The following is a 27,034-nucleotide window of genomic DNA, read 5'->3' as shown; positions in this document are numbered from 1 at the left end:
CTAATGTCACTTACTTGACATAGTGTTACTGCATGGAAACAGACCCTTTGATCCCACCAGTCCGTGCCGAACATAATCCCAAACTAAACTAATCCCACCTGCCTGCTCCTGGCCCATATCCCTCCAAATCTTTCCTGTTAATGTATCTATCCAAATAGCTTTAAACATCATAATCTAGAACGATCTGAGAGAGATTCTAAAACCTTTGGTAGAGTTGGTGATTTCGAACAGTTCTGGCTTGCTCACCTTAAAAGCTACCCAGAAATGATTAGAGGGAGTACAAGTTGGCTTAATTCCTGCTTCATCACTAAACTGACACCCCACCACAGCAATTGCTCAGACTGTCAATTTGTGTTCCTCCTCCCAGCCCATCCTGACAGCTAATGCCAACTGTTATCTGGTTCCAGACCAAGCTCTCCACATCTGATCAATGCCCCTGCCACGCACACACACACACACACCCCTATTCCTCATCAACTTCCTTCTTCCCAACTTGCCCTTCCAGAAGACTTTGCCCCAAACCCTCTGCCACCTCGTCAACTTCACCCTCGCCTACCCCTGATGTCCAACTGTCCAGAGACCAGAAGACTTGCACTAAATTGTCTCCTTGTAGCATTCCTTCTTTGCATACCATGAACAAAATTACGTTATCCCCGAAGACAGCAACAATATTTTGTATTGACTTTATCCTTTAAATGGAGTACAGAACATGGAGTAGCAGCTAAAATAATAAACAAGCAAAGTACCCCTGCCCAGCTATATGACTTCAAATGGAAGCGAAGACATAACCGGAACATTTTCCCTATATACCTGAAAGCTGTCATGTTGTTTAATGTCTTGTCAAGAATTACTAGTGCAATCTAATTTGAATTATTCTCAAAATTATGCTTTAGACAAGCCACTCATTTTGACATATAGGTATTGAATGTTGTTTTGAATAATCTAAACTCATTCAGTGCCTAAAAGCAGCCAGACATCTGCACATTCAATTTACAATTCTGGAGTACTAGAACACTTTACACAAAAGAAAAAAAAAGCAAAGAACTGCAGATGCTGGAAAGATGGGAGAAAAATAGGAATTGCTTGGAAAACTCAGCAGGTCTGACAGCATCTGTGGAGAGAAAGCAGAATTAATGTTTCGGGTCCAGTGACCCTTCCTCAGTACTTTCTTTGGACCTAATTAGGAATCAGGGATAGGATTTTGAATTGCTTATGGAGGCAGGAAGGGTAAGGCACGTCCTTTAAAAATAGTGCTCCTAGTCTTAATGTCAGTGACCTGATGCCTTCAGGTTGCACTGGAATTTTCAAAGGAATGGTCAAAGGAAATTGGGAAGACCTTCAGTTAATGGCATGTTAAGTTCCTTGAGGTGTTGGCTCATGAAATTTAGAAGGAAATTTTTGAATCATGAATTGCTAAATCTGAGTACGCCAGTTGTACACAGCTGTCAGGTTCGATAAGAGATTAAGGTTAATTCGAATAAGGAAAAAACTTGCAAAGAGGGTTATTTTGTGCCAGTTCTCTCTTTGTGCTGCACATATACAGATCTCAACATGGTACCTTCTTTTTGTTTCAGTTTTGTTCAGGCCAAAGACGAGTTGCTAAAGGGACTGAAGTTCGAAGGGTTGTTGTACAGTGATCTGCCTCTTCTGGCTTCTGAGATCCCTTATTTCACTCCAGAGGAAGAGGAGGAGGAGGTGAATTTGGAAGAGGGAATCCACCTGATTATCTGTGTTCATGGATTAGACGGTAGGCAATGACTGTGGAGTCAGTTTTTAGAATAATACACCTCACTACACTCACAGCCCCAATGAGGATATTGAATAGCTGGACTGCCTACACAAGATAAACCATCTCTAACCATCCCCCTTTATTGTTCTCCGCACACATCAGACTTCCTTGTCAAAAGCCTACTTCCTTCTGTCTCTACCTCAATTTAACAGAAAGGTTCTCCTCAATTCACTTACAACCACGCTGTCAAAATCCCAAATGTCTATCCTTTGACCCCCACAATGTTTCTGCAGCTGCCAATCTGCTGCTCAGCCACTACCTCAGTATCTTTTTCAATCCAGCCCCCAGTAAAACCATTATTCTCTCTCTCACATCCAGGCTGTTCCCCAAATCTGTCACTTCCTTAGATTCGAGGGATGCAAACTTGAATGGGCATGATAGGCAACTGTTTAGACCTGCCTGGATCCAGAAAGCACGATCAAAATATGCCCACAATTTAAGTGATTGTCCTGCACTTGGGGACATGGGTGACAATCTGCCCCCACCTTTCTGTCTCTACCCTCAGATCTGTGACCAATAGTTGTAGCATGGTACAGTTAATGTCATGAACTCTAAAATGGCACAATTCCTCTTGAGAGGCTAGACTTCTGATATATTGTAATCCTTGTTGCGTCTTTGCTGAACAGAATAAAGACAAGCACAAGCATATCAAATTTCAAAGGATCACAACAGTGTGTTTGTCCTAATGGGTGCAAGATGAGAACCTTCAGCAATATTCCACGTCTGCATTGAACAATAGAATCTTGCTAAATGAAATTGTTTTTTAGTCAAGATTAGAGTGGTGCTGGAAAAGCACAGCAGGTCAGGCAGCATCCAAGGAGCAGGAAAAATCGATGCTTCGGGCAAAAGCCCTTCATCAGGAATAAGGCTGGGGGTGGAGAGATAAATGGAAGGGGGGTGGGGCTGGGGAGAAGGCAGCTGAGAGTGCAATAGGTGGATGGAGGTGTGGGTGAAGGTGACAGGTTGGAGAGGAAGGTGGAGCTGATAGGTGGGATGGAAGATTGACAGGTGGGACAAGTCATGAGGACATTGCTGAGCTGGAAGGTTGGAACTGAGGTAAGGTGGGGGGACGGGAAATGATGAAACTGGTGAAGTCCACATTTTTTTTGTAACCCTGACACAAATGCTTAATCTTTCTCCATGAATTTGCTGCCTTATGTGTAATTGGATTAAGGCCAACAAACCTCCAACTTCCCAGTCAACAGCTAGTCAACGGACGTGAGCCTTGATGTTCATTGTCAAGATATCCATAAAATGCATGTTTAAGATGAACTCCTTACTCTCACTGTTTGCAGCTATCTCAGGACTGAATCTGAGCAGGAGCGGTAATTTACTTGATGACTATACTTGTCCAGTTGGACATGCTGAGGGTAATTAAAGAATAGTTCTTCTTTTCAGGTAACAGTGCAGACCTGAGACTTGTGAAGACATTCATTGAGCTGGGACTTCCTGGTGCCAAACTGGATTTCTTAATGTCCGAAAGGAACCAGGTAGGCTAGAATCAGGTGAAACTGAGTAACCTGATCTTATTGGTGGGGAATAACCTCTGGTGTTTTGTTAATAATTTGATATCTTAGAAACAAATTGGAAACAAATATGAAATAAGGAAAAACATAAAATCCCTACAGTGTGGGAACAGGGTCATTTGACCCAATAAGACCACACTGACCCTCCAAATGGTATCCCACACCGATCTATTTCCCAATACTATTACTCTACATTTCTCCTGGCTAATGCACCTAAACTACACAACCCTGAACACTATGGGCAATTTAGCATGGCCAGTTCACCTAAGGTGCACATCTTTGGAATGTGGGAGGAAACCATAGCATCTGGAATAAACTCACACAGACACGGGGAGAACGTGCAAACTTGACACAGACAGTTACCCAAGGCTGGAATTGAATCTGGTTCCCTGGTGCTGTGAGGCAGCAATGCTAACCACTGAGCCATCGTGCTTAGACTTTTCCCTTCTGAAACATTGACCTATCCTTCTCTTTTCAGAAAAATGAAAACTGAAAGAACTGCAAATGCTGGAAATCAGAAACAAAAATAGAAATTTCTGTTTTTGATTCTCTTTCAGCTGTTAGATCAACCTGGTGGGCCAGTTCCACTAGTTAAGATTATATAATGGAATTTTAGAATTTATAGTACCGAAGGAGGCCATTCAACCCATCGTGCCTGCAGTAGTTCCTATAAGAGCTACCCAGTTAGATTTCTTTTAGATTTTTTAGATTAGATTACAGTGTGGAAACAGGCCCTTCGGCCCAACAAGTCCACACCGACCCGCCGAAGCGAAACCCACCCATACCCCTAACCTAACACTACAGGCAATTTAGTATGGCCAATTCACCTGACCCTGCACATCTTTGGATGGTGGGAGGAAACCGGAGCACCTGGAGGAAACCCACGCAGACACGGGGAGAACGTGCAAAGTCCCACTCTCTATTCTTATCTCCGTAACCCTCGAAATCAATCACTTTCAAACATATATCCAGCTCTCTATTGAAAATTCCTGTGGGATCCACCTCTGCCGCTCTCTCAGGCAGCACATTCCAAATTCTAACAAGTCTCTGAGTAAAGAAGTTTCTCCTGATTTCACTCCTAACTCTGTTACTGACAATTCTGAAAGTGTGGCCCCTAGTTGCTGAGATAGCAACTAGTGGCAGCAAAATGGGCTCAGTGGTTAGCACTGCTGCCTCACAGTGCCAGGGACCCAGGTTCGATTCCAGCCTTGGGCGACTGTCTGTGTGGAGTTTGCACGTTCTCCCCGTGACTGCGTGGGTTTCCTGCGGGTGCTCCGGTTTCCTCCCACAGTCCGAAGGTGTGCAGGTCAGGTGAATTGGCCATGCTAAATTGCCCGTTGCATTAGTTAGAGGGAAATGGGTCTGGTGGGTATGAGGACAGTGTGAAACAGATTGATATGCTAGAACAGGTTGATGTTAGGAATAAATCCCCTGGGCCAGATGGAATATACCCAAGGTTACTACAGGAAGTGAGGTAAAAAGATTGTTGTGCCTTTGGTGATGATCTTTACATTGTCATTGTTCACTGGAGTACTGCCAGATGATTGTAGGGTGGCAATTGTTATTCCCTTGTTCAAGAAAGGGAATAGGGATAATCCTGGGAATTACAGACCAGTCAAGTCTTATGTCAGTGGTGGGCAAAGTATTGGAAAGGATTCCGAGAGACAAGATTTATGATTACTTGGAAAACCAAAGTTTGATTAGAGATCGTCCACATGGCTTTGTGAGGGGCAAGTCATGCCTCACAAACCTTATTGAACTCTTCAAGGATGTGACAAAACATGTGGATGAAGGTAGTGCAGTGCATGTGCTGTACATGGACTTTGGCAAGGTGTTTGATAAGGATCTCCATGCTCGGCTCATTCAGAAAGTAAGGAGGCATGGGATACAGGGAAATTTGGCTGTCTGGATATAGAATTGACTGGCCCATAGAAGACAGAGGGTGGTGGTTGATGGTAAGTATTCACCCTGGAACTCAGTGACCAGTGGTGTACTGGGACCTCAGTTCTTTGTGATTTTTATAAATGACATGGATATGGAAGTGGAAAGGTGGGTAAGTAAATTTGCTGATGACACGAAGGTTGGAGGAGTTGTGGAGGGCTGTTGTAGGTTGCAGTGAGACATTGACAGGATGCAAAACTGGGTAGATATGTGGCAGATGGAGTTCAACCTGGAAAAGTGTGAAATTATTCACTTTGGCAGGTCAAATTTGAATGCAGAATACAGGATTAAAGGCAGGATTCTTAGCAGTGTGGAGGAACAGAGGGATCTTGGGGTCTGTATCCATGGATCCCTCAAATTTGCCACCCAAGTTGTTAGGGTTGTTAAGAAGGTGTATGGTGTGTTGGCTTTCATTAGCATGGGATTGAGTTTAAGAGTCGTGAGTTTATGCTGCAACTCTATAGAGCCCAGATTAGACCACACTTGGAATATTGTGTTCAGTTCTGATCACCTCATTATAGGAAAGATATGGAAGCTTTAGAGAGGGTGCAGAGGAGATTTACCAGGATACTGCCTGGATGGCATGTCCTATGGAGAAAGGTTGAGGGAGCTAAGGCTTTTCTCATTGGAATGAAGAAGGATGAGAGGTGACTTGATAGAGGTGTACACGATGATGAGAGGCATAGATAGAATGGATAGTCAGAGATTTTATTCCGTGGTGGAAATGGCCATCATGAGGGGGCATAATTGTAAGGTACTTGGTAGAAGGTTTAGCGGAGATGTCAGAGGTAGGTTCTTTACTCAGAGAAGTGGTGGCATGGAATGCTCTGCCAGCAGTGGTAGTAGAATCAGATACATTAGGGACATTTAAGCCACTCTTGGATAGGTACATGGAAGTTAATACAATGAAGGTTAGTCCGATCTTAGAGTAGGATAAAAGACCGGTACAACATCGAGGGCTGGAGGGGCTGTACTGGTCTATGTCCTATGTATGATAAACTTACATACGACACATACTGCACCTTATTGGAGTGTTGTGTAAAGTTTGGAGTACCATACTTTAGGAAGGACGTCACTATGTTGGCGGAAGTGCAGAAGAGATTGATGAGAATGGTTTTAAGGGTGAGACCCTTCCGTTATGAACAAATATTGGAGAAGTTGGAACGTTTTCCTTGGGGAGTGGTAGGCTCAGAGGAAATTTCTTCGAGGTTTTAAAAACTATGAAGGATCTGGACAGAGTGGATTGGGAGAAACCGTTCTCAATTATAAGTGGATCAAGAAGCAGAAGGCACAGCTTTTGAGGTGTTTTGCGAAAGAAGCAAATGTGAAGTGAGTTTTTTTCTAAAACAAACATTTCTACACAGAAAATGATTAGGGTCTGGAATGCAATGCCTGGAAGTGTGGTGGAAGATTCAATGGAAGCATTCAGTGAGGAATTGGACAGGTATTACTACGTGTAGGGTCATGGAGAAAAGGCAGGAGATTGGCACAAAGTAAAAATAATGAGCGAGCTGGTATAATACATAATGGGCTGAATGGCCTTCTACAACATAATTCTGTGATTCTGTTTTAATTAGAATTAATTTTAACCCACCAAAATCTACCTGTTCCCCTGTTCTCATTCCCCCTGTCTAGGAAATCATACTAAATCTTGGAAGGTAGATGCCAGGACCTTGAATCAATATAGAATGGATGTTAAAATGGAAAGGATAGTCTCAGGCAGATTGCTACACTTGGCATTGGTGTAAACACTGGTCATGTTCTCCTATGACTGAGTGATAGAGTCATAGAGATCGACAGCATAGAAAAAGAGCAAATAAAATAACAGAGGGAAATTAGGACAGGCTTCATCAAAGACCCAAGTTCTGAGGGGCATCATTAAGGAGATGAGGAGAGGCAAAGAAGCTTAAGCAATAATGTTCTATTCTCCTTTCTACAACAGCCTACTCGCATCTTCCTGATGTATGTGTGGGTGAATAGCATTCAGGAGCTTGTGGTAGAATTGGAGAGATAATTTGATCGATAATTAGAATTTGAATCCCAACAAGCCCTTCAGCCCAACTGACCTTCTGAAAAGTATCCCACCCAAACCCATTCCCCATCACTCTACCATTGACCCCTGACTAATTCTGCTAACCTACACATGCCTGAATACTATGGGCAATTTAGCAAGGCTAATTCACCTAACTTGCACATATTTGGATTGTGGGAGGAAACTGGAGCACCCAGAGGAAGCCCACACAGACATGGGGAGCAGGAGACAGACAGGAAACAGGAGTTAGGATCGTGATGAGCACTTGATTGAATCAAATGGCTGAACAAGCTTGAGGGACTGGTGGATTATTCTTGCTCCCAGTTTCTGGTGTTCTTACCACATTCTCAGATGGGAAGTGAAGGCTGAGAGCGCTGGAGAAAGCAGAATACAAAGAAGGAAAGCAAAGTTACACACAAAGAAAAATCAGAGAAGGAGACTTGGAATTTATGTTAGAATATTTTAGTGTCAACTCCTGCAACTGTTGTATAAACACAGTCCTGAGCTAATGACCGCATTAGCAGTTCAACTAATTGCCCCATACATTTCCAAATGGATTTCCTCACACACTGCCCTGATTGAGTGACTGGCAAAAACAAAATCAAAGCATAGAATTTCCACACACACTCTCACAGTGTCCTGCTATTATCTTTAGTGGTGGATGAACATAAACACTGAAAGTGAGGCGGGACATTCAATGTACAAGGTATCACACAGCAAATAGTGACTAGGAAATAGCTAGTATGCTGGCTGACATGAAAGTGAATTCCGTTGAAAATGAGTTAGAGAGCTGAAGAAATTGACCTTGCTCTTGATTACCTGTTCAGTGACCCAGATTATGATGTGTGGGTGCACACAACTGTCCGTACTCGCTGTCTGGACCTGCACATAAAGATTGACCACCAGGGCTAGATCTCAGCGGGTGGCCAGTGCCTGTGGAACGTTATCCAAGCAGAAGACAAGAAAAAAAGTAGACAGCCCAACAATTAAACACCTGGTGTGAAAAATAATAAAACCTACAGGCTCTTATCAGACATCAGTCTCTGATGAATTAGCAATGTCAGCAGCTGATATTCTTCATAAACAGACCTAATATCTCTTAAATTAAAATCCACAGGAGGCCAATATTTCGGTCAAAGCTGCTCCAGTATGAGAATGCAGACTAAATGCACTAGAGGGAGCTGTTATCCAACAAATGAACATGTTGGTCAAAAACAGATAGACAGCTGAGCTTGCTCAGTTTTTCATTGTGTGTTTTTCCTTTAGTGTTGGAAAATCAGACTGAGTTTGCACACTGTAATGCTGAGTTCTTAATCCTTATGTGAATGCATAATTGCTCAGGCTCATTGGTTATGCTGGAAACTCGTGGTCAGACATCAACTAGTTGAACTCAGATAGGAACAGGTTGAAATTACAGAGGGGCTGGGCTTGGGTTGAGGGGATCCATTTGTTCTTTGATGGTTGTACTGGTTCCACAGCAATTATCACGTCTTCACTCATCTCTCCTTCATGTCAGCTCTGTGCAGTGGCTCGTCCTCTAAGTTCCCATGGCAAGCAGCCTTTAAAATTCTGGATGCACTACCAATCAAGAGCCACTGGGGGGAGATCATGTTCTACCACTTTGTTGTGAGTAACGTTGAGGATCTGGGAGGATATCAGCAATGTGGAGTAAAGTACATGGTACAATATATGGTGCTTTCGCAGTCATTATTAGCATTTATTTCCCCTTCCTAGTAAGCCTTGAGATGGAGGTGGTGGGCATTCTGCTCGAAATGCTGCAGTTCTTCTTGTGAAAGTGCTTTCAGCTCGTAAAGTGTTTTAGAGTTTTCAACCAGTGATGATAGGGGGACTGTGGCATATTATCCGTGCCAGGATGGTGAGTGACCCAGAAAGGAAATTGGAGATGTTCCATTGCCCTTTATTTTAGACAGTCAAGGTGCTGTTGCATTGGACCTGCATCCTGCAGCTCCATCATTGCAAGTTGTGAAACTGAATTCAGTGAGTCTGTTCCTTGGTGAGCTAGCATCAGAATAAAGGCCATGCTCTCTTGTAATATGAAAACCCATTCACCAGTGTCAGTCAGGGAAAGGGAACCTTCCCTGGCCTGAGGGTTTGGTGCTCTGTGGCAAGCCACTTGTAGAATAACCCTATAAATGAAAGCTCAAAATTACCAACTCAAGGCATTTAGATGTGCTAAATAAACGGAGCCCAGTCTCATCTCAAATATCAAAAGGAGGAAAATACTCAGTCATTACCTGATGGTGAAAATATTCATTCCTTTATAGCATCATATAAACCTGATGATTGTAAAAGATATCTTGGAGCTGTACCTAATTAACATTGTGTTGTACTTTTTTGTGATTTTTGGAGAACAGTCAATATTTTGCATGGAATGTCTTTTCCCACCAGAACTAATCACAACATAGAGTCAAATGATGTTTTTTAGATTTAGATTTTATCATCATGTATGCTCAAGTATAGGAGTACAGTGAAAAGTGTATAATGTCGCCACACACAGTTCCATCTTAAGTGCAAAGGTACCTGGGTACAGAACAATTAGGTGCAAAGTAGTAAAAGAAACAAAGTTTGAAAACAAGGTTAAATCTTCGTACATTAAGTAGAAGAATAAAGAAATAAGATAATAATGAATATTGAAATACTTTTTAGTATAAACTAGAAAAATAAAGGACTAAAGTTAAAGGTTCCTCAGTCTGAGTCTTCTGCTTAGCTCGCTCTGCGGGAGACCTGACCCTGACACAGCCATCGGAGATACCAGCGACCTCCCTCACCGCTCACTCTTCCTGCATTGGGCTGCAATGCCATCGCCGCTGCTGAAGCTGCCGTCTCCTGGATCTCCCCTTCCTGAAGAAGATCTGTTGGACCGTTCATCATCTCCTGTCTGAACACCAAGTCTTGCATTACCACATTTGGCTTCAGTGGCTCACTTTGCATTCATTTGCACACCTCATCAGGTCCAATCATTCGGATGAGCATTTTTATCCAGGTCAGCCTTCCCAAGTGAATAAAAGAGGTGCAATGGCAGTTTGTGAATAATTCACAGGATAAGTTTCCTGTGAATAACCAAAGAATTGGAGGCAGTTTGCTGGTGCTTTTGACAAGTATGCAAACCAATTCAGCAAAGCGATGGAAGTTAAAACGTGAGATTAAAAGTTGCATTGAAGTTTAGGAGAGACAGACAGGATGAGACAGAAAGATAGGACCTGACTGAGAGGGTATGTAATAAGGTCTAAATTAGCCTTGCAGTGCTGGTGTGGAAACATAAAATAAATAAAGTTAATGAGCTGCAGACACAGGTAAGTACAACGGTGTGGCAATAATGGAGACAAGATAAAGGGAAAGGCTGTCTGTTGAATGTTCCTGGATACAAGGTGTTCAGGAAAGATATGGAAGAAAAGAACATGGTGGTGGAGGAGAGTGGTGCAGTGCTGGAAAAAGAAAATATCCTGGCGAGGTGAAGGACATGATTATGCACAAGAATCATTCGACATACCATTACGTTGCTAGGTTTATTCTGTATGGCAACAACTCATGGGATATGGTGGAGAAAATTTGCAAGGTAATGCAGAGGAGTGGAAGAAAATGACAGATAATGGGACACATTATTCTCATTATAAATGTAATAGTAATAAATTAATCACTGAGGGAAGGAGGATTTCCCTGTGCATTCAGATTATTTCCAGAACAGGGATGTAGATGGAAAAATTCCATCATGTGTCAATTTAGGGCTGAACCTTATGAGAAACTAGGAAAGTGTCATGTTTTTTAAAAGGTTTCTCGCTATAAGGCCTAGTGTGTTCTCTTAAGTGGCCATCCCAAACTCGCCTCATTAACTAGGTAATGAGACACCAACCTTCTATCCCCTCACGTCCTTAGCCACACTCAATTCATAACTCTCTCTAAATTCATACTACTTGTTCCCAAGTACACAATGTAGCTCAGATTTTTGTCATTGCTCAATGTGGGACCATCTGATCCAGAGAAGACTTTGAATGATTCAAACACTCCCCATTCTTCACCGACACCAAAACAAGCAGCAATTAAACAAATGGAAGGTGCATTTGCTTCTCAGACCAGAAACTAGCTGCTTGCTTGCCAAGCACTTGATGGAAGATCACTGCACCTTGCTTACATCTCCTGGAACAGGTTTTCAGTTAAGTCCTGTCTGGCTGGTGGCTTCTGACACTGCTGCGTTCTGTCATGTGAATGAAATCACATTCCTCCTGCTCACACTTATCCCCCTCAGAAGCAAGCTCCTGCTCTCCCAGCTCATCAGTTCCATTACATTCCCTCTCTGCCTGGATGCGGCACGTTCCTGGAATGTACCCACTGAACAAACCCCCTCCTCACAACAGTCAAACCATTGGAACCTCCCCTTCAGGAGATCTGTTGTGTGCTCCACCATAGCCCTGGGTAAAGAATAGGTTTCATCTTGTCTAGGCTCAGCCCCGATCAGGGAGTCATCAGGCATGGCCAGAAAGGATAGGCCTTGTCTCCCAGTAACCTCCTGTGTGAGAGAGCCAGCATCTCAAACACACCTTGAACATGAGAGGCACCATGGCAGCTCTCAGGATACAATGTGCGAATGTTTGCAAAGTGGTACCAGTGATCACAGTTAACCTGTATATAAGCTGCATTATAGTATGGCCCTTTCACCGTGTCCCGCGTGTAGTTTATCACACCCTGCACCTGAGAGAAAGCCACTGTGTTGTCAAATTATCCTGTCTGAGTTGACCTCGTCACAGAGAAACCAGCTGGAACAGTGTGATCTGGCACAACTGTACTGGTGTCAGCCTCAGTACGGTTGTGAGTATAGAATCTCATATTGTCCAATGCACAGCCAGCTCTGTCTCTTGTATGTTCAGTTTTCTTCCTGCACTGTCCTTGTCCCCTCAGCATCACAAGGATTTTGCCTGCAGTCTCCAGCATTGAATCCCTCTGCCACCCTCACCGACTACAAGAACGTCCTATGATAAGCAACAATCAAACCATTGGAACCTCATCTTCAGGAGACCTCTTGTGTGCTGTGCGATAGACCTGTTTAAAGAATCGGCTGCATTCCAGGACTGATCGTGGCCCACCCACTGATGAACCTGCATGGATAACCCTGATCGAAAACTGAACAGGCTGCCTACAGATCTTCGACTGACCAGCAGTGAATCCCCTGACTCCTTGCACTGACCTGCCGTTCTGACCGTGGTGTTATCCCAGACTGTGGTAAGCTAAGCCCCGGCCCTGATGGTCTTGAGTGGACGACTGGCTGTGCTGAAGTGCCTGGGATGTGAGTGAACAGTCCCCTTGACTGACTGACTCGCCCACTGAGGACAGATCTGCTTGAATTTTTTTTCATTCATTCATGGGGTGTGAGCATCACTGGCAAAGTCAGCATTTGTTGCCCATCCCAGGCAGCCTTTGAAAAGGTGCCTTCCTGAACTACTGCAGTCCATTCTCTTGTAGGTAGAGCCACAATGCCGTGAGGGGGTACTTCTGGGATTTTGACCCAGTGATAGTGAAGGACCTGCGATATATTTCTAAGTCGGGACGGTGAGTGGCTTGGGGGTGGTGGTGTTCCCACGTATCTACTGCCCTTGTCCTTTTAGATGGAAGTGGTCATGACTTTGGAAGATCTGCCTTCAGCAAATGTCTGCCGTGCATCTTGCAGATGGTCTGCACTGCTGCAACTGTGCTGGAGGGAGTGGGTGTTTGAGGATGTGGTACCAATAAAGTGGGCTGCTTAATCTTGGATGGTGTCAAGCTTCTTGAGTGTTTCTGGAGCTGCACACATCCAGGTAACTGGGGAGTATTCCTTCACAATCCTGATCTGTGTTATGTAGATGGTAAACAAGATTAGGGGATACAGGAGGTGAGTTACTTGCTGCAGTATTTGTAGTCAGTGTATTTACATGGCGAATCCAGCTCAGTTTCTGCTCAATGGTAATTGCCAGGATGTTGATAGTAAGGCATTCAATGATGATAATGCCATTAAATAGAGTTGTAGAGATGTACAGCATGAAAACAGACCCTTCGGTCCAACCCGTCCATGCCGACCAGATATGCCAACCCAATCTAGTCCCACCTGCCAGCACCCAGCCCATATCCCTCCAAACCCTTCCTATTCATACACCCATCCAAATGCCTCTTAAATGTTGCAATTGTACCAGCCTCCACCTCTTCCTCCGGCAGCTCATTCCATACATGTACCACCCTCTGCGTGAAAAGGTTGCCCCTTAGATCTCTTTTGTATCTTTCCCCTCTCACCCTAAACCTATGCCATCTAGTTCTGAACTCCCCGACCTCAGGGAAAAGACTTTGCCTATTTACCCTATCCATGTCTCTCATAATTTTGTAAACTTCTATAAGGTCACCCCTCAGCTCCAGGGAAAACAGGCCCAGCCTGTTCAGCCTCTTCCTATTGCTCAAATCCTCCAACCCTGGCAACATCCTTGTAAATCTTTTCTGAACACTTTCAAGTTTCACAACATCTTTCTGATAGGAAGGAGACTAGAATTGCAATATTCCAACAGTGGCCTAACCAATATCCTGTACAGCCGCAACATGACCTCCCAACTCCTGTATTCAATACTCTGACCAATAAAGGAAAGCATACCGAACGCCGCCTTCACTATCCTATCTACCTGTGACTCCACTTTCAAGGAGCTATGAACCTGCACTCCAAGGTCTCTTTGTTCAGCAGCACTCCCGAGGACCTTATCATTAAGTGTATAAGTCCTGCTAAGATTTGCTTTCCCAAAATGTAGCACCTCACATTTATCTGAATTAAACTCCATCTGCCACTTCACAGCCCATTGGCCCATCTGGTCAAGATCCTGTTGTAATCTGAGGTAACCCTCTTTGCTGTCCACTACACCTCCAATTTTGGTGTCATCTGCAAACTTACTAACTGTACCTCTTATGCTCGCATCCAAATCATTTATGTAAATGTCAAAAAGTAGAGGGCCCAGCACTGATCCTTGTGGCACTCCACTAGTCACAGGCCTCCAGTCTGAAAAACAACCCTCCACTACCACCCTCTGTCTTCTACCTTTGATCCAGTTCTGTATCTAAATGGTTAGTTCTCCCTGTATTCCATGAGATCTAACCTTGCTAATCAGTCTCCCATGGGGAACCTTGTCGAATGCCTTACTTCCATATCGATCACATCTACCGCTCTGCCCTCATCAATCCTCTTTGTTACTTCCTCAAAAAACTCAATCATGTTTGTGAGACGTGATTTCCCAGGCACAAAGCTATGTTGACTATCCCTAATCCGTCCTTGCCTTTCAAAATACATGTACATCCTGTCCTCAGGATTCCCTCCAACAACTTGCCCACCGCCGATGTTAGGCTCACCGGTCTATAGTTCTCTAGCTTGTCCTTACCACCTTTCTTAAACAGTGGCACCACGTTAGCCAACCTCCAGTCTTCCGGCACCTCACCTGTGACTATCGATGATACAAATATCTCAGTAAGAGGCCCAGCAATCACTTCCCTAGCTTTCCAGAGTTCTCGGGTACACCTGATCAGGTCCTGGGGATTTATCCACTTTTATGCGTTTCAGGACAACCAGCACTTCCTCCTCTGTAATCTGGACGTTTTGCAATATGTCACCATCTATTTCCCTTCAGTCTATATCTTCCATATCCTTTTCCACAGTAAATACTGACATAAAGTACTCATTTAGTATCTCCCCCATTTTCTGCAGCTCCACACAAAGGCCGCTTTGCTGATCTTTGAGGGGCCCTATTCTCTCCCTAGTAACCCCTTTGTCCCTAATATATTTGTAAAAACCCTTTGGATTCTCCTTAATTCTATTTGCCAAAACTATCTCATGTCCCCTTTTAGCCCTCCTGATTTCGCTCTTCAGTATACTCCTACTGCCTTTATACTCTTTTAAGGATTCAGTCGATCTATCCTGTCTGTACCTTACATATGCTTCCTTCGTTTCCTTAACCAAACTCTCAATTTCTTTCGGCATCCAGCATTCCCTATACCTACCAGCCTTTCCTTTCACCCTAACAGTGTCAAGGGGCAATGGTTATTGATCTATTATTTAAAGATGGTCATTTCCAGGCATTTGTGTTAACTGAGAACAACTCCCGTTTGACATTGAAATGGATCCATAGGTTTGAAGCACATGTAGTGTGTTTGCGATGTATGCTGTAGGCCTGAGATTAATGTAACACAGTGCCAGATCACAACTTCTCCACCCTCTTGATTGTTGACTGTGGACAACTATGACAAGCTGTGCCACAAACAACAAAACAACACAGAGCCTTTTTAAGGACTGGCTGAGGGGGCAAAACACAAAAAGGGCAAGATAGAGATGCTCTGATCATCCAATAAGGTGGTAAGTGAGTATGTTCTGAGAGTGAGTGAGCAGCTGTCTATTGGAAGGCCGTGACTGCACTGGAGAGGGTGCAGAGGAGATTCCCCAGAATATAGCCTGGGATGGAATGTCTCAGTTATGAGGAGAGACCGGATAGACTTGGTTTGTTTTACCTGGAGCAGAGGAGGCTGGGGCAGGGGGAAGGGGGTGGATTGGATCAGATCTGATTGAGGTGTACACAATTATGAGAGGCAGAGACAGGGTAGAGCATGCAATTTTTTTTTCCCCCAAAGCAAGTATGTCTAAGACCAGAGGGCATTCCTGATGAAGGGCTTATGCCTGAAACGTCGACTCTCCTCCTCAGATGCTGCCTGACCTGCTGTGCTTTTCCAGTGCCATCCTTTTCGACTCTGACTCTCCAGCATCTGCAGTCCCCACTTTCACCTAGCACAAACATGATGGGCTGAAAGCGCTGCTTTTGTGCTGCATGACTCAGTGAAATACAGAATTGTTCTGTAAATAGAATGGAGGTGTGCCAGGATCACGAGAGGAGACAGATGCGTACCAGATGCCAATGTCCATTGACATGGGATGCATGTAGTCACTGCCCATAGAATGTCCCCTGAGCATTGGTGCCAGCTGTCCAAGAGAAGCAAGCAGTGAGCTGAACCCCACTCAGATGTGCCTGTCGGGATTTCATGCCAACTAGTTACTTTCTAGCAGGAGGGACAATTGGAGCCCGCCTATTAATGAGGCAAGTTTGTGTAGAAATAAGGAAGCTCATACGAAAGAATCCCTCATCAATAGGCCTCTTGCCACTCAAATTACAATCGCAACTTGATGTCTAGGACCTGGTTGGAAAATACAACTTTTTTTGATCTCAGTCAGGAAACGTGGCACGAGACATTTCACCCCATATTTCCAAATTTCTCACTGTAGCCCATGTCCTTCAGGCCTGGAAAGATTCTGCCATGAAGGAACAGTGATTTTAGAACTTTAAGATGTAGGTTATTTCTTGTAAAAGGCAATGAACAATTTAGAGTGAAAATGCTTAATTGCAAGAGGGCCATTTTCTCTGAGATGAGTAACAAAAGCAGGAATTGCTGGAGAAACTCAGCAGGTCTGGAAGCACCTGTGGGAAGAAAGTAGAGTTAATGTTGCGAATCTGATGAACCTGCTTTCATTGAAACATTAGCTCTGCTTTCCTTTGAGGTGGGGACAGATCTGACTTGGGTGAATTGGAATCAAAGATTGACAAGCAAAACCATTAATGAGTAGAGTTCTGCCTTTAAAGAGGAGATGATTCAGGAATTGTTGAGGTATATTCTTGCAAGGGTGAAACCCAGAGCGATGGAATGGCAAGAACAATTGAGAGGGAGATGAAACAGAAAAGGAGAGTGTGTCAGGTAGATAATACAAATGAGAGCTGAAGATAATGAGGTGCAAAGAGGGAGAAGAAACTGGCTGCTAACACAAAAGGGAATCCAGAGTCTTCTATCCATACCTAAATGCTAAAAGATTACTAAGACCAACAAATGGGACATACGCAAAAAGGCATGGGCATAGATGAGGCAGTAAATGAGTATTCTGCATTCATCTTTACAAAAGAAGTAGATATTGTGACAATCATGGCTGAGATACTCAGTGTACCAAAACTTGATAAGAAAAGGCATTAGCAAGGCTGACTGTAATCATAATTGATAAAGAATAATCGATAAGTTTGTTGGACTGATTCCTGAGATGGCAGATTTGTCAAATGAGGAGAGATTGGGTTGACTGGGCCTGTCCTCACTGGACTTTAGAAGGATATGGGGACCTCATTGAAATGAATAATATTCTGGCCTAGACAGACTGGATGTAGGCATGATGTGTCCCTTGGTCAGCAAGTCGAGAACAAGGGTATACGGTAGGCCATTTCAGACTGAGATGAGGAGATCTCTCTTCATGCAGAGGGCAGTGAACCAGTTAATCACAGAAGATGATGGAAACTGTGTCACTGAATATATTTAAGAAAGAAATTGATTTCTCAAAGCTAAAAGATATTGAGAAGTGCAGGAAGAGAGGAGGATTTGGACATTGTAATAGTGGATCAGCCATTATCTTGTTGAATGGTAGAGGAAGATCGATGGGTCTACTCCTGCTCCTGTTGTCTGTGTTTTTATGTTACCAGGATAAAACACAACACACCCAAAGATACTAGGAGAAGTTTGGGTTTTCCAATGTTTCTTTGATTGCAAGAACACTGGAGAATATTGTCACGTTCTGGGCTTTAGGAACATTGCAAATACATTCGAGAAGGTGCACAGAAGCTTCACAAGAATGGTTCCACGGATGAGAAACTTTATTTACTTGACTAGTTTGGAGAAGCTGGGACTATCCCTCCTTTTGTGAGGAAGTGATTTGATCGCGGTGTTCAAAATCACGAGGGATCTGGACCGAGTGAAAAGGGTGAAACTGTTTCTGTTGGTGGAAGGATTGAGAACCAGAGAGCACTGATTTATGGCAATTGGCAAAAGAAGCAATGGTAACAAGAGGAAAACATTTCCATCAAGTGAGTGGGGATCTAGAGGGATATATCTGAGAGGGCAGGATCACTTAAAGATTTCAAAAGAAAACTGAATAAGCACCTGAAGTGATAAATATTACAGGACAACCAGGAATGGACAGGGTGTGAAGGAAGGATGGGTGAGGTTATAGCTGTATGAGTTTCTCTTGCAGGCAGCTAGCATGAACTCAACAGGCTGGATGGGTTCCCATGCTATAATCATTCTATGCTTCAATCACTACACTTTGTTAATGCTTTGTTGTTCTGAGACAGTCTGAAGCTGATGCATAAGTGCAAATTCTTTACATTGCTATATCTGTTCTTTGAATGAGCTCAAAATCCTGCGCTCTTCAGCTTTCCCTGACAATCTGCTCGAGTTCTTCAGCATTCCTTTGTGTCAAGAAATGGAGATAATAGGTTGTTGTGGAGATGTCGGTAAATCATCGTGTCTCTAAATATATGTAGCTTCGATTTATTCTTGTCAAATCAGACAGGACTATGTACATGTGTAGATGAAAAGCAATTTAATTTTGATTTACAATGAACATCAAGTATATCAGCAAGGCAGCATCATAAACTGTAGCAGCAACGCCACTGCAAGGCAGCATTAGTGATCATGATACAACTGTTATCTCTGTCCTAGAGGCTAGACCAATTTTCCTCTTCCTTTATGTCCTTTCTCTTCACAATTTCTCTGGTCGCAGCTCCTCACTCTTACCCAAACTTAACATACACTTAGTCTGAGCCCTTTGCAGAATTAACATTCTAACTATTTGATCTCAGTAGTCTCTTCCCACAAGTTTCATCACCTTATCCACTTGACGCACACAGTCAGGCTTAAGGAAATGCCTGAATATTGATCAAAGTATTCTGGCTTAGAGGTACGTTTTCACATTTTAGATAAAAAGTAACATTTTTCACAGCTACACTCAGTAACTTTGTCTAACAAAAAAACCTCAGATGTATTACCCAGCAGGTTTCATCTCTCGTCAATTCTGTAGCAGGATCTATGCTACTGCTTGGATTAACCCTTTCCATTCTGATCTATTCTATTCACAGAAGGGTTAAGGCACAGAAGCTTATTCAGCCCATCACATTTGCATTGGCCTTTGAAATGAGCTCCATTACCTATTAGCAACTGCGTACTTTTTCCCCACGTCCTTCCACATTATTGCTATTCAAGTACTTGTCCAATGTCCTCTTGAATATCTCATTTGAACCTGCCTCCCCCTCCAGGCAACACATTTTGGCCCCTTAGTACTCATTGTATGGAAAAGCTTTTCCTTACTCCCAACGTATCACCTGACTGGATGCCCCTTATTAGAGTGTTACCTGAAAGGAAGCATCAACACATGTTTAAACAGCATCCATAAACTGCACAAGAACATCAGCAGCTTGAATTTACACTGATCTTTCAATGGAAAATGCCCTGAAGCTCTTCACAGAGGCATCAGATAAAACTGATGGCCAAGTTAAAAAGATATTTGGAGGAGTGACCAAAATCTTGTATTCAGGAGGGCTTTGGGGCAGAAAAGATAGGTGGAGGAGGTCACTGTGGAGCTAAAGGTTATGAGACAAGATGCACACAAGGGCTTAACAGGAGAAACACAGCAACTGGTAGCTTTCATAGAACAATTTAAGATTATAAATAAATTCAGTAGATTGGGTTATCTTTTGATGGGAGAAAAGTCTAGCATTAAATGAAACACTTTTCTGGTAAATTGCCCAAGTAGAATTACCACGGCAAATTTCAACCGAGATTGTCTGTAGCATGGGAGGGAATGAGTGGGAAGGAGCTGCAATTATACCTTTGAATTTTGCACAGCAGTAAGTTAAATAGTGAAATGTGAATGAATAATTGCTTATAACGAACAGAGGGAAAGTGAAAAGTAGAAAAGAAATTGTTGTCAGATTTACGTTCCTGAACGTAGATACAAGCTGCTCAAAGTGAGGTGACTCATAATCTTCGTGCTGTGATCCATTTTTCTGTATTTATTTTATTTGATTTTGCTCTTTGCATTTGTCTGCAGAGCGACACCTTTGCTGATTTTGATGCAATGACTGATCGACTCTTGGATGAAATTATTCAACATATCCATCTCTACAATCTGACAATATCTAGAATAAGGTAAATGTCACAACTCTTTTGTATAATGTTTCCTATTGAAAAGAATCAAAATTGCATGGGTGTAACTAGCAAGTAAGTCATTTACTTCACATATTTAAACAAAAATAAAGTGCAGAAACCTTATAGACATGCATAGCATGTAATAAAGCCAATTTCATATGACATGCTTGGTAGACGATTCCATTTTTAATTGTGGCTAAATGTTGTTTCGGTGCATCTTCCTTTTAATCTATTGGTACATCTGTGGGAGACTGGAGACTGTATGCTTCTTTATGCTGGTGCCTGCAAGTATGCTATGAAAATTTGAGTACGGATGATCTTAATCTAATCCTTTTTTGGTGGTCTCCAGCAGATAGGTCACAGATTCTATGGTGTTGACAGTCTTGTTACTCTCCTGAATTGGGCATTCTGACATCCTAGGATAGAGTACAAAGAGTTTTCCTTTGCACGTAAAAGGTGACAGCTCAGAATATCTGCAAGACAAATAATGCATGAGGATTTACAGAGGGTTTTCAAGTAAGTGGGGCAAGTGTTCCTTCTGACCAGCTCCTCGTATGCTCTCACTGCAATTTAGATTGAAGAGAACTCAGTACACAAACCACTTAAGCAATCCACCCATTGCACTTCTGCGGAGCTTGGTAATACTGCATTCTGGTGCATAGCTCCAATAGCGTCGCTCCGAAAGCTAGTGTGCTTCCAGTTAAACCTGTTGGACTATAACCTGGTGTTGTGTGATTTTTAACTTTGTACACCCCAGTACAACACCTGCATCTCCAAATCCAACAGCATGGTTATTTATTCTCTGTCTCAATTCTGTGGGATACATGGCAGGTTATCCAGCAGTAATGAGAGCATGATCAGTGATTGGGATCTTTTTCTGTCCCTTGAACTTAAATATGTCTGAGATGTGAGCACTTTTGGATCAAGTGCTCCTTTTTTTTTTAATATATATAAACATCCCCTTCCACCCTACGTAAAATGTTTTGACCCTCCCTCCAGCCATTTAGAATGGGTCAAAACTTAGAATGTAACAGTGAGACCACATTCTACTGTTATTACCCAACCTGGGAAGAATTGCCTGGAGAAAAAAAAAAAGTGTTCTCAGAATATGAATTGCATCCCCTCCTCGTCATGAGCACAAAGTACAGACAAACAAATATAGTGGAAAGTTAAGAAATAATTGCACAGATCTGCAGCAGCTATGCTTTGTTGGACAAAGCAATATATATAAAAATAAGTTAACTGCACTAATGCCTTTGGGAAGAATTGCCATCAAATTGTAGTGAGTCACCATGTCCATCATAAAGTGATAGTTTGCTCAAAAATCATTTCACGTTGCAGATTGTCTAAAATGCTGTCCCTGCAAAATGTTTGCCTCGATTTACAGACCGTTCCTTGCCTCTCCTCCATGTCCCTCTAGAGACCATACCAGGCGGACATAATAGATCATATCCAATTCACTCAGCAAATGATGCACTCTCTGTAATTGTTGAATGCGGACCTGTGTGAACAGAAAGGGGCAAGCTTTGAAACACACAAGTAATTATCTAGCTCCCAGCTGTCACTCATTTCTGCCTTTCCTCCAAAGAGGTGGAAAGAACAAGTTTGAAAATGGATTGTTTCTTTTTATTCACAACTGCAGAGTAATTGTCAGCAACTGCTTATTGCCAGGAGATTACCCTGCACTCGTTCTTGCTGATTGTTGTCAATTGCAAGTCAGAGAACATCCTCAGTTTAAAATTACAAGAAGGGGGGAAGAGTACATTTTGTTCAGAGTGCTGCCTTCTTTTCAATTGGAAATCAATATAAACTATTCTTTCATTCTTCGACATAAAGGCTGAGAATTTCATGGGCATCGTGCCCATTTTTCTCAAACTAGTGTAGCTTGCAATATGGCATTTTAGATTCATTCAAAGCCACAAGTGTACTGACACTGCACACCATATTGGTATAAGCTAAGTAATGGACCCCACCCCAGCCCTTCATTAATCGAGTTTCTGCATTTCTTTGTGTACGCCAATAGTTTGGTTTTTAAATTTAAAAAAAGTATGCTGAACATGTAACTAGTAGAAGTGGGGTGGTCATTCCACCACAACATTAAAATTATATCTTCATTCTCCCTACCCACCCACTGGCAAATTGATTATCTATGCCTGCCTGTTTACTCAGCCTTTAATGGCCATTTCCTCATGATCACCTCTGCTTCGCCTTTTACAGTCTCCTTTAAATTGAGAGGTGATAGAAAGAGGACAGATGTCAGAGGTATGTTCTTTACTCAGAGAGTAGTAAGGGCATGGAATGCCCTGCATGCAACAGTAGTAGACGCAACAATTTTAAGGGGATTTAAATGGATGTTCGATAAAAGGTGGATAAAAATGGAATAGTGTGGGTAAGATGGGCTTCAAATAGGTTTCACAGGTCAGCGCAACGTAGAGCACCAAAGGGCCTGTACTGCACTGTAATGTTCTATGTTCTGATGGCTTGAGTTTAAAGCCCCTTTCTGGGCAAGTTTCCCAGCAGCTCTTCACAACTCACATGTCTCACTGAAATGAGCCCTGGGGCCGAGTATTAGGTTTACCTCTAGTCTAACCACTCAGCCACAGGGATCGTTCCTTGTGCCCCTGTAGTCTTGGTGCTGTCAACTTGTCTTGAAATATCTAGGCCACAGTTTCAAATTTTAGATTGGAATTGTAGTCCTAGACTAAATCCTAGTCTGGAATCACCTGGAAAACCTAATTTGTATACATCCCAGAATGGACAACTGACCATTGGTCATTTTGCCTGGGACTTCTGTTTTTGTTTTTCATTCAGGAGTCAGATTTATGTTATATTTTGCAAGCATTGAAGTCTGTGAGGAGATTGTGGGTGTGGGGGCTGAGTTGCTTGGAAAGTAGTACTCCGTTGTCCAACACAACAGCCCAGCTCCCAAATTCGCACCACCTCTCTATCCAATTCTCTTGTCACCAGACGACCCTTCATGCCATTCTAATTCCTTTATGCCATGCCATTCATGCCAATCTATGCCAATCCATAACACTTCAGGTTGCCCATGTCACCCCCAAGTCTCCTCAAATCTCCATGCAATATTCAGTTTTTGCTCAGTATATAAAATATGAGCAGTCCTTGGGTTTTTGCAATATCAATAGGAATGTTAAAATCATTGTTCTAATTATTTAAGATTGGTTCAATGTTCTAACAATTTAATAATACCCTGAATTCAAAAACATTGTTATTGATACTAGAAAGCAAAAGAAGAAAATGCTAGTTTAAATAGAATTTTTTGGGACTAATTAGGCTTGTAGACAAACAAGAGACCACATTAAAGTTACCTGTTGGTATTACAGCCTATTATTAAATGTTCTGGTGTTTCTCAGATCACTAGACTACCTGCTGAACTGAAATGACTGGAAGCTTTTGAAATCCAACCAAGCATTCAGAATGGCTAAAAATACTATTTAAAAAGAAATTCCAACTATATTGCTTTAAACTAATATGGAGTCAACAAAATATTGCAAATTTGCAACAAACATACATACAGACTGCAAGAGTTTCTGTAACTATATGAAAATAAAATGATTTGTGAAGAGAAATGTAGACCCTTTACAGTCTGAAACAGGAGAATTAAATCAAGAAAATGATAGAACAATTAACCAGCTTCATTCACAGAAGACACAAGTAATTTCTCATAAGTGCTGGGGCAGCAGGGGTCTTTTGGAAAGGAGAAATTGAAAGTATTAGTTTTTTTTTAAAATGTGATGGAGAAAAAAAGTAGGCCTGAGGGGTGATGTACCCCCAGGGCCTCAATGTACAGGTCAGGATACTACAGGAAATGGTGTGGAAATAGCTGATTTCTCATTTGTCCTCTAAAATTCTGTGGATTCTGGAACAATCCTGGCTACTTAGAAAAGGAGAGCAGGAAGAAACTGAATTACTGACTGGTTAATCTAACGTTGGTAGTAGGGAAAATGCTGGGGTCTGTTAGAAGTGTCCTGTCATAACAGGACACTTAGAAAATACTAACAATTACACAAAATTGACATGGAGTTACAAAATGCAAATCATGTTTGACAAACCTATAGGAGTTTATTTTGAGGACATAAGTAACAGAGCAGACAAAGGAAAATCAATGGATGTTGTGTATTCGGATTTTCAGAATGATTTTGATTAAATTCCCAGGGTATGGTGCGCAATTAAGTCACGTGGGATCAGTGGTAACGTACCAGCAAGGAAGGTGAATTGGTTAGCAGACAGAAAACAAAAGAAATAAATAGTTCATTTGTGGAATGGGGTGCCACAGGGACCAGTGCTTGGGTCTAACTGTTCACAATATATATCAACAATTTGATTGATGGAATATTTACATGTTTGCTGATGATGCTAAAGAGGCTACAGGATAATTTTGACAAGTTAATTAAATGTACAGATGCATGGCAGATGAGGTACAGCATGGATAAATGTGAAGTTGTTCACTTCAGTAGGATAAGCAGACTGGCAGAGTATTATTGAAATGGTGAGAGATTTGGAAAGCTTGATGTGCAAAGGAATCTGGGTGTTAGCACACCAGTCATTGAAGGTAAGCAAGCAGCTAGGAAGGCAAGTGGCATGTTAACCTCCATTGCAGGAAAATGGAGTACAGGAACAAGGGTGTATTGCTGTGTTGAACAGGGCCTAAGTAAGACCACATTCAGAGTAATGTGTGCAGTTTTGGTCTCCTGATCCGAGAAAAAATATGCTTCCCATAGACAGAGTGTAGCAAAAGCTAATTGGACTGATTCATGGAATGGTAGGCCAATCATATGAGGAGACACTGGGAGGACTGGGCCTGTATTCACTGGAGCTTAGAAGAGTGAGAAAGGACCTTGTTGAAACATACAAAATTCTGACAAGGCTGGACAGATTGGTGCAGGGTTATATTTCCCCTTGACCAGAACAAACATTCACAGTCTCTGTGTATGCCATATGCTATTTTGGACAGAATGTGGAGCAATTTGTCATTCAGAGGGTAGTGAACCTGTGCAATTCTCTGCCAAAAAAGGCTGTGAAGATGAAATCACTGAATATATTTAATAAGTAAGACTTCTAGAAACTAAAATTGTCAAGTCGTATGACTTTAAGATAGAGGATCAGCCATGATCACGATGGAGAGCAGAACATCATGATGGGCTGAATGAACATAGGAACAGGAGTAGGCCAATGTTTCATTTCAAAGCAGAGTGCCTGTTAGTGGAATTGAACAGGTAACATTCTTTTCAACTTTCAAAAGTAAGTTAAATTTGTTGTTTAAAAAAAAATTGTGCCATAAAACCTGGCAACAGAGGCTAACGAGACCTTACCCTCCATCTCCTATATGTTGTGACACTTTCCCCATCAGTAAATGTTCTTTAGTGAGAGACGACACTTACGCAATGATGGGCAATGGAAGGGTCAACTTGCATTTGCAGAACAGATTCCTATTATGAATCAAACTGAATTAAAAACACATCTATCTTAGATTGCAGCATCTAATAGTTGTAATTATTGCGACTAGTGCATTGCAGACTTATGGTTCAGCAATTTCACAACCCGTCAGAATAATTTCCCCAGTGGTCACAAACTCTCTGGGGTGGTGCATTTTTATTTTAAGGTTTCCAAAACTCTCTCCTGCACATAAGAATTCTCGAGGAGTCGTACCATTTTCCTGTGGACTTCACAGTGGTGATCCCAAAACAAGCCCACCATACAGAAAGGGTGTGGGATGACAATGGCAAAGGAAAATTGCTCTCCCAGTGAATGAAAACTAAAAATTCACCACTGTTGCCATGGGGAGCTTTGCACATGATATGTTTGCTCAAGGTTACCTCATCCGACACAAGGATAAGAATTTGACAAAATACTCAGAAGGAAGAAAGCAACATTGGAAAAAGCAAGAAATTTGAACGAGTGAAAAGAAGAGGAAACAAAGACAAGAAAATAAATAGAATAATTGACAACTTCATGTTGGATGGTTCAAAACAGGAGTTTTGGTGAACAAGGCAAATAAATTGAAGGAACATATGGCCACTTTAGTTCTAATTTCTGGAGCCAGGAACTTCCCACACAGAATGTCTCATTGCTCAGGGTTGGTCATCAGTGTCACTATTGTGGTGAAATCTGTGACAGCAACAGGAGCAAAACTGAACTGACGAAATCGCAATTCAATTTTATGCTTTGATTTGCATCTCCGTTGCAAGACAAGAATTTGCCCTTTTGAGTTATACTGAGTAGCTGTGGTATTTGTGTCAGATAGCTGCTTGGTTCAATTACCTGGCTGCAGCTAAGCACCTAACCTTATGTTGCTGATAAGGGTGCTGCGTTCAGGTCACTACTCCATTAGTTAGGCAAGGCAGGGCTCCTACTCAGTATCCAATGACTGTGGCAGCAAGTGCATACCTGAGAATGTCAGACTATGTTCCACAATAATGATTGGCACTACTTGCATTCAAAGAACACACAGGCTGAGGCTTGTGGAACCACAGTGTAGAGTCAGTGCCTTCAGGAGGAGAAAATGTATTGATTTATTTCTCATTTGAGCAGAGATTTAGTCAATTTAGTCCTGTTCCAGGTGCTGTTACAAAATAACATGTAATACAAAATCTCAGCTGCTTGATATTGTCTGTATTTGAAGATCCCAGTGCTGGGGAGTGGGCTGCCTGAGATAAAAATTAATACCCAAGTTGCCATTTGTTCTTTCATTTCTTGGTTCACTGGACT

At 42.3% G+C, this 27,034-nt stretch overlaps 1 protein-coding gene across 1 annotated transcript in view; it reads left to right on the top strand.

The window, feature by feature from the left end:
* Positions 1-27,034, top strand: part of fam135b (family with sequence similarity 135 member B) — a 374,606-nt gene that overhangs the window by 306,954 nt on the left and 40,618 nt on the right. Inside the window, exons 14-16 of the mRNA XM_043687860.2 lie at positions 1,575-1,747; positions 3,188-3,279; positions 20,208-20,305. Coding sequence (XP_043543795.2) covers positions 1,575-1,747; positions 3,188-3,279; positions 20,208-20,305 — 363 coding nt within the window. The remainder of the gene's footprint in view (positions 1-1,574; positions 1,748-3,187; positions 3,280-20,207; positions 20,306-27,034) is intronic.

Source organism: Chiloscyllium plagiosum, unplaced genomic scaffold (genome assembly GCF_037043375.1).
Source record: "Chiloscyllium plagiosum isolate Xiang-an unplaced genomic scaffold, Cpla_swu_hap1 HiC_scaffold_4, whole genome shotgun sequence".
In the NCBI taxonomy this organism is placed as follows: Eukaryota; Metazoa; Chordata; class Chondrichthyes; order Orectolobiformes; family Hemiscylliidae; genus Chiloscyllium; species Chiloscyllium plagiosum.
This window is presented reverse-complemented; position numbering and strand designations above follow the sequence as displayed.